Source organism: Engystomops pustulosus, chromosome 6 (assembly GCF_040894005.1).
Source record: "Engystomops pustulosus chromosome 6, aEngPut4.maternal, whole genome shotgun sequence".
NCBI lineage: Eukaryota > Metazoa > Chordata > Amphibia > Anura > Leptodactylidae > Engystomops > Engystomops pustulosus.
In genome coordinates, this window is record NC_092416.1 from 187855936 (window position 1) to 187868616 (window position 12681).

Consider the following 12681-nt stretch of genomic DNA (forward strand, 5'->3'; position numbering starts at 1 on the left):
TAACTACTATAATACTGCCTCCTATGTACAAGAATATAACTACTATAATACTGCCCCCTATGTACAAGAATATAACTACTATAATACTGTCCCCTATGTACAAGAATATAACTACTATAATACTGCCCTCTATGTACAAGAATATAACTACTATAATACTGCCCTCTATGTACAGGAATATAACTACTATAATACTGTCCCCTATGTACAAGAATATAACTACTATAATACTGCCCTCTATGTACAAGAATATAACTACTATAATACTGCCCCCTATGTACAAGAATATAATTACTATAATACTGCTCCCTATGTACAGGAATATAACTACTATAACACTGCCCCCTATGTACAGGGATATAACTACTATAATACTGCCCCCTATGTACAGGAATATAACTACTATAATACTGCCCCCTATGTACAGGGATATAACTACTATAATACTGCCCCCTTATGTACAAGAATATAACTGCTATAATACTGCCTCCTATGTACAAGAATATAACTGCTATAATACTGCCCCCTATGTACAGGAATATAACTACTATAATACTGCCCCCTATGTACAGGAATATAACTACTATAATACTGCCCCCTATGTACAGGAATATAACTACTATAATACTGCCTCCTATGTACAAGAATATAACTACTATAATACTGCCCCCTATGTACAGGAATATAACTACTATAATACTGCCCCCTATGTACATGAATATAACTACTATAATACTGCCTCCTATGTACAAGAATATAACTGCTATAATACTGCCCCCTATGTACAGGAATATAACTACTATAATACTGCCCCCTATGTACAGGAATATAACTGCTATAATACTGCCCCCTATGTACAGGAATATAACTACTATAATACTGCCCCCTATGTACAGGAATATAACTACTATAATACTGCCCCCTATGTACAGGAATATAACTACTATAATACTGCCTCCTATGTACAAGAATATAACTACTATAATACTGCCCCCTATGTACAGGAATATAACTACTATAATACTGCCCCCTATGTACAGGAATATAACTACTATAATACTGCCCCTATGTACAGGAATATAACTACTATAATACTGCCCCCTATGTACAAGAATATAACTACTATAATACTGCCCCCTATGTACAGGAATATAACTACTATAATACTGCCCCTATGTACAGGAATATAACTACTATAATACTGCCCCCTATGTACAGGAATATAACTGCTATAATACTGCCCCCTATGTACAGGAATATAACTACTATAATACTGCCCCTATGTACAGGAATATAACTACTATAATACTGCCCCCTATGTACAGGAATATAACTGCTATAATACTGCCCCCTATGTACAGGAATATAACTACTATAATACTGCCTCCTATGTACAGGAATATAACTACTATAATACTGCCCCCTATGTACAGGAATATAACTACTATAATACTGCCCCCTATGTACAGGAATATAACTACTATAATACTGCCCCCTATGTACATGAATATAACTACTATAATACTGCCTCCTATGTACAAGAATATTACTACTATAATACTGCCCCCTATGTACAGGAATATAACTGCTATAATACTGCCCCCTATGTACAGGAATCACACAGCACACGGATCATATAAGATATAATTTACTATAATGTGTCGAAAATAAATCTGGTATCTCACACTGGATTTTATACTCTTTCCATGTATTATAGACATCTGTGGCTCTATTCTCCCAGGATTGTTATAGTAGTTTTATGTTGTCCCTCTAGCACAGCAATGCATTCTGGGATTATGGTGTCTTCCCTGCAGATTGTTGGAGTGTTTTTCCCATCATGCACTAAGCCTTCCTATAGCTTAGAGTTCTGTCAGGGATGAGGCCCCGCCCCTTTAGGACCATTTTGTCCCTGTATATATACATGGTACCAAACGCCTGGCTCTCGGGTGGAGTCTCGATAACGCCATTAAAGGTTAGGTGATGGATTCCACACTCGTCTAAGAAGTAGCCACCATCATGATCATGTCCGGCAAAATAGGCCACCACCGAGGGATGGGCTTGTAGAAGAGCTAAGACCTTCTCATAGTTCCACGTCAAGCACACGAAATCTGTGGATCCGGGGTGGATCGGGAGGTGACCTGGAAAGGATGAGAAATGTTTATCATAAACTATGCCAAACCATGGGACTCAAGCTTGGATGATGAGGACCTCATAATAGACTGGATAGGACTCCCTTTGGATTGAGTTTAGGTTTTGGACCTGGTAGTTTTGATGGGTAGGTCCAATTATAGCACTGGGGGCAATAGGAGACCCAAATAAGAGGTTGGTCTCAATGATAACACTTTGTTCAAGATTTTGGATCTTCAATATCTTCAATGGACCTTCATAGTTGTTACCTGGTGAAGGTTGATCCATTGCCATATCAAGGGTGAGGTCGGCAAGATAGCAATACCCTCTACATGCCTGTCTCGTATCCAAACGAGAAGCCACCAGATGGCATGGTCTTCAAATGACACAGCACCCTCTTCAGCTGCTACATCTGACAACTCCCCATAAGATGACCTACCTGCAACCATCACTTTTTCAAGGTTTTTATCTGAGGCCTCAAGAACCTCATTGATCCAGTTGAGCTGGGCAGTGCTGATCCCACCGTTAAACTGGACAAAACGAGTTTCGGCAAGATCTACAACGTAAAAAAAGACAAAGGTAATAACCCTAATGATCACCAGGAACGCCCTCCATGCTACACTAGTCATCTGACAACTCAAAAACACCACGAGGATTGTCCAGATCTGCCCTAAAGAGGACGAAAGTTCGGCCAAAGGCTCCACCTAAAGGTTCTATTCCAAGACCTTCTGAAGGTTTCATTAGAGGATGCCTCTATGTGACAATAAGTTAGTGAGTTTGTGATATACATGACCAACTCCGATACCCCCCCCCCCCCCCCATGGAGGTTACCATCATGTTTCGTCTTCAATACCTTTAGGGCTGTTCTTGTCCTCATTTGGGTTCTTCTGTTTCAAGAGCTTCGAGGACTTGAGATGCTTGTCAGTGGACGGATCTCTTCCGATGACGCTAAAGTCGTAAGAGTCAATTAGAAGTAACCGAAAATTGGGGCACGGACTGAAGTGATAGGCGTAGGTTGAGTCCAGGAGGTCACCATCATCTTCAGTAAACTTGGTTGAGGTCTCTTGGCATCTGGAACTGTTCAGCCTGGACTCCATTAACTGCTTCCTAGTAAAGTTGTAGAACTCATGGTTTCCCCAGATGTGATGGACAGGGGTGTTCAGTTTCTCGATCTCGGCGAGGACCTTCTTCAGAGAGGACTCGGATGTCTTGTACTTGACATTGAAACCGTCTATGATGTCACCAAGTTGGAGAATGAACTGAGGGGTGTGGGGCTCAGAAGCCCACTCGTTCATGGCCCCCTTTAGTAGTGACAGGCTGTTTCGGTAGTATCTCATCCTTGTCTTGGTGTAGTTGTACCCGTCGTCAATGTCGGCATACTGGATGTCGGCAATCACACCGAACGTAAATAGTGGGTCTTCCATTTCTTTATTTATGGGGGGCTTTAACCGCTCAGCTTCTGAAACACAAGATTCATGGAAATTATAACAAGAGTGATCACTGTCTTCCACCGGCGATGGTTGGACATGGACCTCACCCAAGATTCTGCATGTAATTGTTCTCAGAGCCATTGTGATGACGCTTCACTACATCATAGGCCATTATGAAGCCTATGGGGAAGGGTTACTCACATGTTTATAGGTCCGCACCTGCTACATTAGAAGAACCCCCACGTCTACAGTGAAGTGGTCCATCCTTACTTGGGCTCATCCTCTACACATCCCACCCATATAGATTCTCCACCTATGACTGCAGGTACATCACATCCTCTCTCTCACCTCTGTGTTACATTTATGACTGGGAATTCTGTGCCCACCACAGCAACCCCTGACTGTTCTAGGCCTGGGTATACCCATTCAGGAACAGTAGCTGTATGAAGGTCATTCCAGGACTCCTATATTCTACTTCCTGGACCTGGGCTGCTCTCTTATATTTTCCTTCCAGAACCTGGGATGCTCTCTTATATTCTCCTTCCGGGACCTGAGCTGCTCTCTTATATTCTATGTACGGGACCTGGTCTGCTCTCTTCTATTCTCTGTCCAGGTCCTGGGCTGCTCCCTTCTATTCTCCTTCCGGGACCTGGGCTGCTCTCTTATATTGTATGTACGGGACCTGGGCTGCTCTCTTATATTCTTCTCCCGAGATATGAGCTGCCCTCATATTCTCCTTCCGGGACCTGAGCTGCTCTCTTATATTCTCCTTCCGGGACCTGGGCTGCCCTCATATTCTCCTTCCGGGACCTGAGCTGCTCTCTTATATTCTCCTTCCGGGACCTGGGCTGCTCTCTTATATTCTATGTACGGGACCTGGGCTGCTCTCTTATATTCTTCTCCCGAGATATGAGCTGCCCTCATGTTCTCCTTCCGGGACCTGAGCTGCTCTCTTATATTCTATGTACGGGACCTGGGCTGCTCTCTTATATTCTTCTCCCGAGATATGAGCTGCCCTCATGTTCTCCTTCCGGGACCTGAGCTGCTCTCTTATATTCTCCTTCCGGGACCTGGGCTGCTCTCTTATATTCTATGTACGGGACCTGGGCTGCTCTCTTATATTCTTCTACCGAGATATGAGCTGCCCTCATATTCTCCTTCCGGGACCTGAGCTGCTCTCTTATATTCTCCTTCCGGGACCTGGGCTGCTCTCTTATATTCTCCTTCCGGGACCTGGGCTGCTCTCTTATATTCTATGTACGGGACCTGGGCTGCTCTCTTCTATTCTTCTCCCGAGATATGAGCTGCCCTCATGTTCTCCTTCCGGGACCTGAGCTACTCTCTTCTATTCTCCTTCCGGGACCTGGGCTGCTCTCTTATATTCTATGTACGGGACCTGGGCTGCTCTCTTATATTCTTCTCCCGAGATATGAGCTGCCCTCATATTCTCCTTCCGGGACCTGAGCTGCTCTCTTATATTCTCCTTCCGGGACCTGAGCTGCTCTCTTATATTCTATGTATGGCACCTGGGCTGCTCTCTTCTATTCTCTGTCCAGGTCCTGGGCTGCTCTCTTCTATTCTCCTTCCTGGACCTGGGCTGCTCCCTTTATATTCTCTGTCCAGGATCTGGGCTGCTCTCTTTATATTCTCTGTCCAGGACCTGGGCTGCTCTCTGATATTATCTGCCGAGGACCTTTGCTGCTTTCTTCCACTCTTATATTCTCCTTGTGGGACCTGGGCTGCTCTCACATATTCTCCTTCCTGGACCTGGGCTTCTCTCTCATATTCTACTTCCTGGAACTGGGCTCCTCTCTTACATTCTCCTTCCTGGACCTGTACTCCTCTCTTATATTCTCCTTCCAGGTCCTGGGCTCCTCTCTTATATTCTTCTTCCAGGACCTGGGCTGCTCTCTCATATTCTCCTTCCTGAACTTAGGCTGCTCCCCTATATTCTCCTTCCAGACATTGGCTCCTCTTGTATATTTTTTGTCCAGGACCTGGGCTGCTCTCTTATATTCTCTATTCAGGACCTGGGCTGCTCTCTTATATTCTCTTTCCTGGACCTGGGCTGCTCTCTTATATTCTCCCTCCAGGACCTGAGTTGCTCTCTTATATTCTCCTTCCAGGACCTGAGTTGCTCTCTTATATTCTCCTTCCAGGACCTTTGCTGCTCTCTCATATTCTCCTTGCAGGACCTGGGCTGCTCTCTCATATTATCCTTCCTGGACCTGGGCTGCCTTCTTATATTCTCCTTCCTGTACCTGGGCTGCTCTTTTATATTCTCCTTCCTGGACTTACACTGCTGCCTTATATTCTCCTTCCTGAATCTGGGCTGCTTTCTTCTATTCTCCTTCCAGGACCTGGGTTGCTCTCTTCTTTGCTCTGTCCAGGACCTGGGCTGTTCTCTTATATTTTGAGTCCTGGTCCTGGGCTGCTCTCTCATATTGTCCTTCCTGAACTTGGGGTGCTCTCTTTTAATTCTCCTTCCAGGACCTGGGCTGCTCTCTTATATTCTCTTGCCAGGACCCGGGCTGCTCTCTTATATTCTCCTTCCAGGACCAGGGGTGCTCTCACATATTCTCCTTCCTGGACCTGGGTTGCTCTCTCATATTCTCCTTCCTGTACCTGGGCTGCTCTCTCATATTTTCCTTTCTGGACTTAGTCTGCTCCCTTATATTCTCCTTCCTGGGCCTGGGCTGCTCCCTTTTATTCTCCTTTCTGGATCTGGGCTGCTTTCTTCTATTCTCTGGCAAGGACCGGGGCTGCTCTCTTATTTTCTCCTTCCGAGAACTGGGCTGCTCTCTCAGATTCTCCTTCCTGGACCTGGAATGCTCTCTTATATTCTCTGTCCAGGACCTGGACTGCTCTCTTATATTCTCTGTCCAGGACCTGAGCTGCTCAATTATATTCTCTGTGAAGAATCTGGGCTGCTCTCTTAAATTCTTTGTCGAGGACCTGGGCTGCTCTCTCATGTTCTCCTTCCTGAATCTGGGCTGCTGTCTTCTATGCTCTGGCCAGGACCTGGGCTGCTCTCTTATATTCTCCTTCCGAGACCTGGGCTGTTCTCTTATATTTTAAGTCCTGTCCTGGGCTGCTCTCTCATATTGTCCTTCCTGGGCATAGGATGCTCTCTTTTATTCTCCTTGCGGGACCTGGGCTGCTGTTTTATATTCTCAGTCCAGGACCTGGGCTGCTGTCTTATATTCTCCTTCTGGGATCTGGGGTGCTTCCTTATTTTCTCCTTCCTGGACCTGGGCTTCTCTCTTATATTCTCTGTCCAGGACCTGGGCTGCTCTCTTACATTCTCCTTCCTGGACCTGTACTCCTCTCTTATATTCTCCTTCCAGGTCCTGGGCTCCTCTCTTATATTCTTCTTCCAGGACCTGGGCTGCTCTCTCATATTCTCCTTCCTGAACTTAGGCTGCTCCCCTATATTCTCCTTCCAGACATTGGCTCCTCTTGTATATTTTTTGTCCAGGACCTGGGCTGCTCTCTTATATTCTCTATTCAGGACCTGGGCTGCTCTCTTATATTCTCTTTCCTGGACCTGGGCTGCTCTCTTATATTCTCCCTCCAGGACCTGAGTTGCTCTCTTATATTCTCCTTCCAGGACCTGAGTTGCTCTCTTATATTCTCCTTCCAGGACCTTTGCTGCTCTCTCATATTCTCCTTGCAGGACCTGGGCTGCTCTCTCATATTATCCTTCCTGGACCTGGGCTGCCTTCTTATATTCTCCTTCCTGTACCTGGGCTGCTCTTTTATATTCTCCTTCCTGGACTTACACTGCTGCCTTATATTCTCCTTCCTGAATCTGGGCTGCTTTCTTCTATTCTCCTTCCAGGACCTGGGTTGCTCTCTTCTTTGCTCTGTCCAGGACCTGGGCTGCTCTCTTATATTCTCCTTCCGAGACCTGGGCTGTTCTCTTATATTTTGAGTCCTGGTCCTGGGCTGCTCTCTCATATTGTCCTTCCTGAACTTGGGGTGCTCTCTTTTATTCTCCTTCCAGGACCTGGGCTGCTCTCTTATATTCTCTTGCCAGGACCCGGGCTGCTCTCTTATATTCTCCTTCCAGGACCAGGGGTGCTCTCACATATTCTCCTTCCTGGACCTGGGTTGCTCTCTCATATTCTCCTTCCTGTACCTGGGCTGCTCTCTCATATTTTCCTTTCTGGACTTAGTCTGCTCCCTCATATTCTCCTTCCTGGGCCTGGGCTGCTCCCTTTTATTCTCCTTTCTGGATCTGGGCTGCTTTCTTCTATTCTCTGGCAAGGACCGGGGCTGCTCTCTTATTTTCTCCTTCCGAGAACTGGGCTGCTCTCTCAGATTCTCCTTCCTGGACCTGGAATGCTCTCTTATATTCTCTGTCCAGGACCTGGACTGCTCTCTTATATTCTCTGTCCAGGACCTGAGCTGCTCAATTATATTCTCTGTGAAGAATCTGGGCTGCTCTCTTAAATTCTTTGTCGAGGACCTGGGCTGCTCTCTCATGTTCTCCTTCCTGAATCTGGGCTGCTGTCTTCTATGCTCTGGCCAGGACCTGGGCTGCTCTCTTATATTCTCCTTCCGAGACCTGGGCTGTTCTCTTATATTTTAAGTCCTGTCCTGGGCTGCTCTCTCATATTGTCCTTCCTGGGCATAGGATGCTCTCTTTTATTCTCCTTGCGGGACCTGGGCTGCTGTTTTATATTCTCAGTCCAGGACCTGGGCTGCTGTCTTATATTCTCCTTCTGGGATCTGGGGTGCTTCCTTATTTTCTCCTTCCTGGACCTGGGCTTCTCTCTTATATTTTCTGTCCAGGACCTTGGCTGCTCTCTTATATTCTCTGGCCAGGACCTGGGCTGCTCTCCTCTATTCTCCCGCCAGGACCTGGGCTGCTCTCCTCTATTCTCCCGCCAGGACCTGGGCTGCTCTCTTATATTCTCCTTCCTGGATCTGGGTTGCTCTCTTACATTCTCCTTCCTGTACCTGGGCTGCTCTCTTATATTCTCCTTCCTGGACCTGGGTTGCTCTCTCATATTCTCCTTCCTGTACCTGGGCTGCTCTCTTATATTCTCCTTCCTGGACCTGGGTTGCTCTCTCATATTCTCTTTCCTGTACCTGGGCTGCTCTCTTATTCTCCTTCCAGGACCTGAGCTGCTCTCATATTCTCCTTCCTGTACCTGGGCTGCTCTCTCATATTCTCCTTCCTGTACCTGGGCTGCTCTCTCATATTCTCCTTTCTGTACCTGGGCTGCTTTCTCATGTTCTCCTTCCTGAATCTGGGCTGCTGTCTTCTATGCTCTGGCCAGGTCCTGGGCTGCTCTCTTTTATTCTCCTTGCGGGACCTGGGCTGCTGTTTAATATTGTCTGTCCAGGACCTGGGCTGCTGTCTTATATTCTCCTTCTGGGATCTGGGGTGCTTCCTTATTTTCTCCTTCCTGGACCTGGGCTTCTCTCTTATATTTTCTGTCCAGGACCTTGGCTGCTCTCTTATATTCTCTGGCCAGTACCTGGGCTGCTCTCTTATATTCTCTGGCCAGGACCTGGGCTGCTCTCCTCTATTCTCCCGCCAGGACCTGGACTGCTCTCTTATATTCTCCTTCCTGTACCTGGGCTGCTCTCTACTATTCTCTGGCCAGTACCTGGGCTGCTCTCTTATATTCTATGTCCAGGACCTGGGCTGCTCTCTTATATTCTCCCGCCAGGACCTGGGTTGCTCTCTTATATTCTCCTTCCTGTACCTGGGCTGCTCTCTTATATTCTCCTTCCTGGACCTGAGTTGCTCTCTCATATTCTCCTTCCAGGACCTGGGATGCTCTCTTATTCTCCTTCCAGGATCTGGGCTGCTCTCTCATATTCTCCTTCCTGGACTTAGGCTGCTCCCTTATATTCTCATTCCTTAATCTGGGCTGCTTTCTTCTATTCTCTGGCCAGGACCTGGGCTCCTCTCTTATATTCTCTGTCCAGGACCTGAGCTGCTCTCATATTCTCCTTCCTGTACCTGGGCTGCTCTCTTATATTCTCTGTCCAGGACCTGAGCTGCTCTCATATTCTCCTTCCTGTACCTGGGCTGCTCTCTCATATTCTCCTTCCTGTACCTGGGCTGCTCTCTCATATTCTCCTTCCTGTACCTGGGCTGCTCTCTCATATTCTCCTTCCTGTACCTGGGCTGCTCTCTCATATTCTCCTTGCTGAATCTGGGCTGCTTTCTCTTATTCTCTGTCCAGGACCTGGGCTGCTCTCTTATATTTACCTTCCGAGAACTGGGCTGCTCTCACATGTTCTCTGTCCAGGACCTGGGCTGCTCTTTTATATTCTCTGTCCAGGACCTTGGCTACTCTCATATTCTTTGCCCAGGACCTGGGCTACTCTCTTATATTCCCTTTCCAGGACCTGAGCTGCTCTCTTACATTCTCTGTGAAGGACCTGGGCTGCTCTCTTATATTCTCTGTGAAGGACCTGGGCTGCTCTCTTATATTCTCCTTCCAGGACCTGGGCTGCTCTCTTATATTCTCTGTGAAGGACCTGGGCTGCTCTCTTATATTCTTTGTCCGGGACCTGGGCTGCTCTCTTACATTCTCCTTCCATGACCTGGGCTCTTCTCTTATATTTCCTGTCCAGGACCTGGGCTGCTCTCATATATTCTCTGTCCAGGACCTTTGTTGCTCTTTTATATTCTCTGTCCAGGACCTGGGCTGCTCTCTTATATTCGCTGTCCAGGACCTGGGCTGCTCTCTTATATTCGCTGTCCAGGACCTGGGCTGCTCTCTTATATTCGCTGTCCAGGACCTGGGCTGCTCTCTTATATTCGCTGTCCAGGACCTGGGCTGCTCTCTTATATTCGCTGTCCAGGACCTGGGCTGCTCTCTTATATTCTCCTTCCAGGACCTTTGCTGCTCTCTTATATTCTCCTTCCAGGACCTTTGCTGCTCTCTTATATTCTCTGTCCAGGACCTTTGCTGCTCTCTTATATTCTCCTTCCAGGACCTTTGCTGCTCTCTTATATGCGCTGTCCAGGACCTTTGTTGCTATTTTATATTCTCTGTCCAGGACCTTTGCTGCTCTCTTATATTCTCCTTCCAGGACCTTTGCTGCTCTCTTATAATCTGCTTCCAGGACCTGGGGTGCTCTCTTATATTCTCCTTCCAGGACCTTTGTTGCTCTTTTATATTCTCTGTCCAGGACCTTTGCTGCTCTCTTATATTCTCCTTCCAGGACCTTTGCTGCTCTCTTATATTCTCCTTCCAGGACCTTTGCTGCTCTCTTATATTCTCCTTAGGTTTTAGGTATCTTATACAATGTATCTTTTCCGTTACATTTGAGGTAGAGTCCGGAATGACTGATGTTCCGCGGAGCCACTTCTGGGCAGGAGAGAAGATGTCACAGTCCTGACTGATGTCTACAATACTAAGACTATAGGTAGGGGCAGCGGTTCTGTCCTGCCCGACCCGCTATGGGCCATACAGAAGTAACTATTAACCCTCTCAGGACACAGGGACAGGAGCATTGCTATGAGGGACTGGGAGCAGAGCATTGCCCGGGGTTACGGGTGCCCAGCTGGGTGCCCGGGGTGCAGGGGTCACTCTTACCCGGCATGTTGGGTGACGTCAGGAGGTGCTGGTGACACACGGCTGCATTGCAGGCGCAGGGGTGTCCTTCCTCATCACAGCCCGCCCCCTACATGTCATGTGACCAGGCTCCGCCCACAATCTGAGCTGACACACTGAAACAACACAACCATGTGCAGCGCACAGAGACCTCACCTCAAGCTCCTGGGCTCCAGTGCTGAATCCGTGACATCCTCCTGCGCATAAGCTATTGCTCTCTTGTATCAGCCATCCATGGCATGTATAGCGCCTCAGCACGCAGCTATTGCTCTCTGTTAGCAGCCGCCTCTGCAGGATCAGTTAGTGAGCTGCAGGCTATTGTTCTCTGTTATCAGCCGCCTAGTAACAGTTCATCTATACACAGATGACATCATTAGCAAACAATTGTGCCATTTCCTTAAAGGGGATGTCCAGTGTCAGTCACTATAGGGAGTAGCAAGTAATTAGCATTTTTTGTTTTTTTAACCCATTGTTAGCCTGTTTTTGTGTAATTGATTATAAACTATTGCTCTCTGTTAGCAGCCGTTTATTGTTAAAGGGGCAGTCTCCAAGTGTGAATTATTGCCATGAGCACAGCGCCGCACAGTCTATAGTGGCCATGCCTTGTGTCGCAGCTCAGGACTGTTAAAGGTGCTGTCCCTGGCCTGAGTAGCTGCTGACCCACCCAGAGACCACCTGGAACATCCCTTTAAGAATATCCTGTAGTGAGGACTGGACCATATATAGCGTTATACCTGCAAACATGACCCCCGGTTAAAGGGGTCCTCATGTTCCTAAATAATTTCAGCTGTTAAAGCTCCCATTATGATATCACTGATGACAGGAAGGTGACTGCTTGCTGTCAGTGAATAGCAGCTGAGATTTCTCACTGCTGAAACTTTGTTACAATTACCTCCAGTCTAGAGAATCGTCTAGAAACATAACTACATGTCACCTGCACCGATACACTGTAACAAACTGAATACAGATTCCTGCCGCCAGAAGATGCTGTAGCAAGGAGCAATTGTAACAAACCCTCAGCTGTGACACATGTTTTCAGATTGAAGTAATTTCACCTGTACAGAGAGGGCAATGGTGAAGGAAAGAAAGTGCAGAGGTTATAGCGGAGTGGCAGGGATGGGGTTAATACAATGGGCGGAGTCTGTGGAGAGGTGGGTGGGGTTTTTGTGACAGAACAGGAAGCATTCTGACAAATGGGAGTGACAGAATCTGCATAGAGTAGCAAAAAGCCCCGGAGGCCATGGAGGGAGCGGATAGAGCCCCGGACCCCCACATGAAGCCCCCAACATTACCAGGACCCCAATATCAGCTCACACTATGGAGGATCTGCAATCTCATCATGTCCATGTTTTTTGCCCTGGCGGCTTATGTGCAGGTAACCCCGAGCATGCTGGAGCAGCGGATCTACACAGCAGCACAGAGTATTTCAGGAGAGAAGCTGATCATGTGGGGGTATAGACTGAGAGTTACATAGTGGGGGAGCAGGACACAGCAGCACAGAGTATTTCAGGAGAGGAGCTGATCATGTGGGGTATAGA

The 12681-nt window shown here is 47.2% G+C and overlaps 2 protein-coding genes across 4 annotated transcripts in view; one reads left to right on the plus strand and one right to left on the minus strand.

Annotated features, from left to right (window-relative positions):
* Positions 1-1630: 1630 nt before the first annotated feature.
* On the minus strand, positions 1631-12093 carry ADPRM (ADP-ribose/CDP-alcohol diphosphatase, manganese dependent). Of its 3 annotated transcripts, XM_072112735.1 has the most exons (5): positions 12036-12093; positions 11300-11497; positions 2981-3586; positions 2567-2683; positions 1631-2138 (listed from the first exon to the last, which is right to left on the minus strand). In XM_072112735.1, exons 3-5 carry the CDS (start codon positions 3549-3551, stop codon positions 1843-1845), a joined length of 984 nt encoding a protein of 327 aa, XP_071968836.1. In that variant the 5' UTR covers positions 3552-3586; positions 11300-11497; positions 12036-12093; the 3' UTR covers positions 1631-1842. The 3 variants fall into 3 exon arrangements, with proteins under 3 accessions (XP_071968836.1, XP_071968837.1, XP_071968835.1); XM_072112736.1 differs by lacking the exon at positions 12036-12093 and having other exon boundaries at positions 11300-11519; XM_072112734.1 differs by lacking the exons at positions 11300-11497; positions 12036-12093 and adding an exon at positions 11126-11284.
* TMEM220 (transmembrane protein 220) overlaps positions 11277-12681 on the plus strand; it is a 38021-nt gene continuing 36616 nt past the window's right edge. Inside the window, exon 1 of the mRNA XM_072112737.1 lies at positions 11277-12518. Within this exon, the coding sequence (XP_071968838.1) occupies positions 12384-12518 (135 nt within the window). The 5' untranslated portion in view covers positions 11277-12383. The remainder of the gene's footprint in view (positions 12519-12681) is intronic.

Excerpts from the sequence above, each read along its gene's own strand:
- ADPRM (XM_072112734.1), bottom strand. Across the intron at positions 2,684-2,980 it reads GGACAAGAACAGCCCTAAAG|ATCTTGCCGAAACTCGTTTT; the intron begins GTATTGAAGACG and ends TTTACGTTGTAG. Across the intron at positions 2,139-2,566 it reads TGAAAAAGTGATGGTTGCAG|GTCACCTCCCGATCCACCCC; the intron begins GTAGGTCATCTT and ends CATCCTTTCCAG.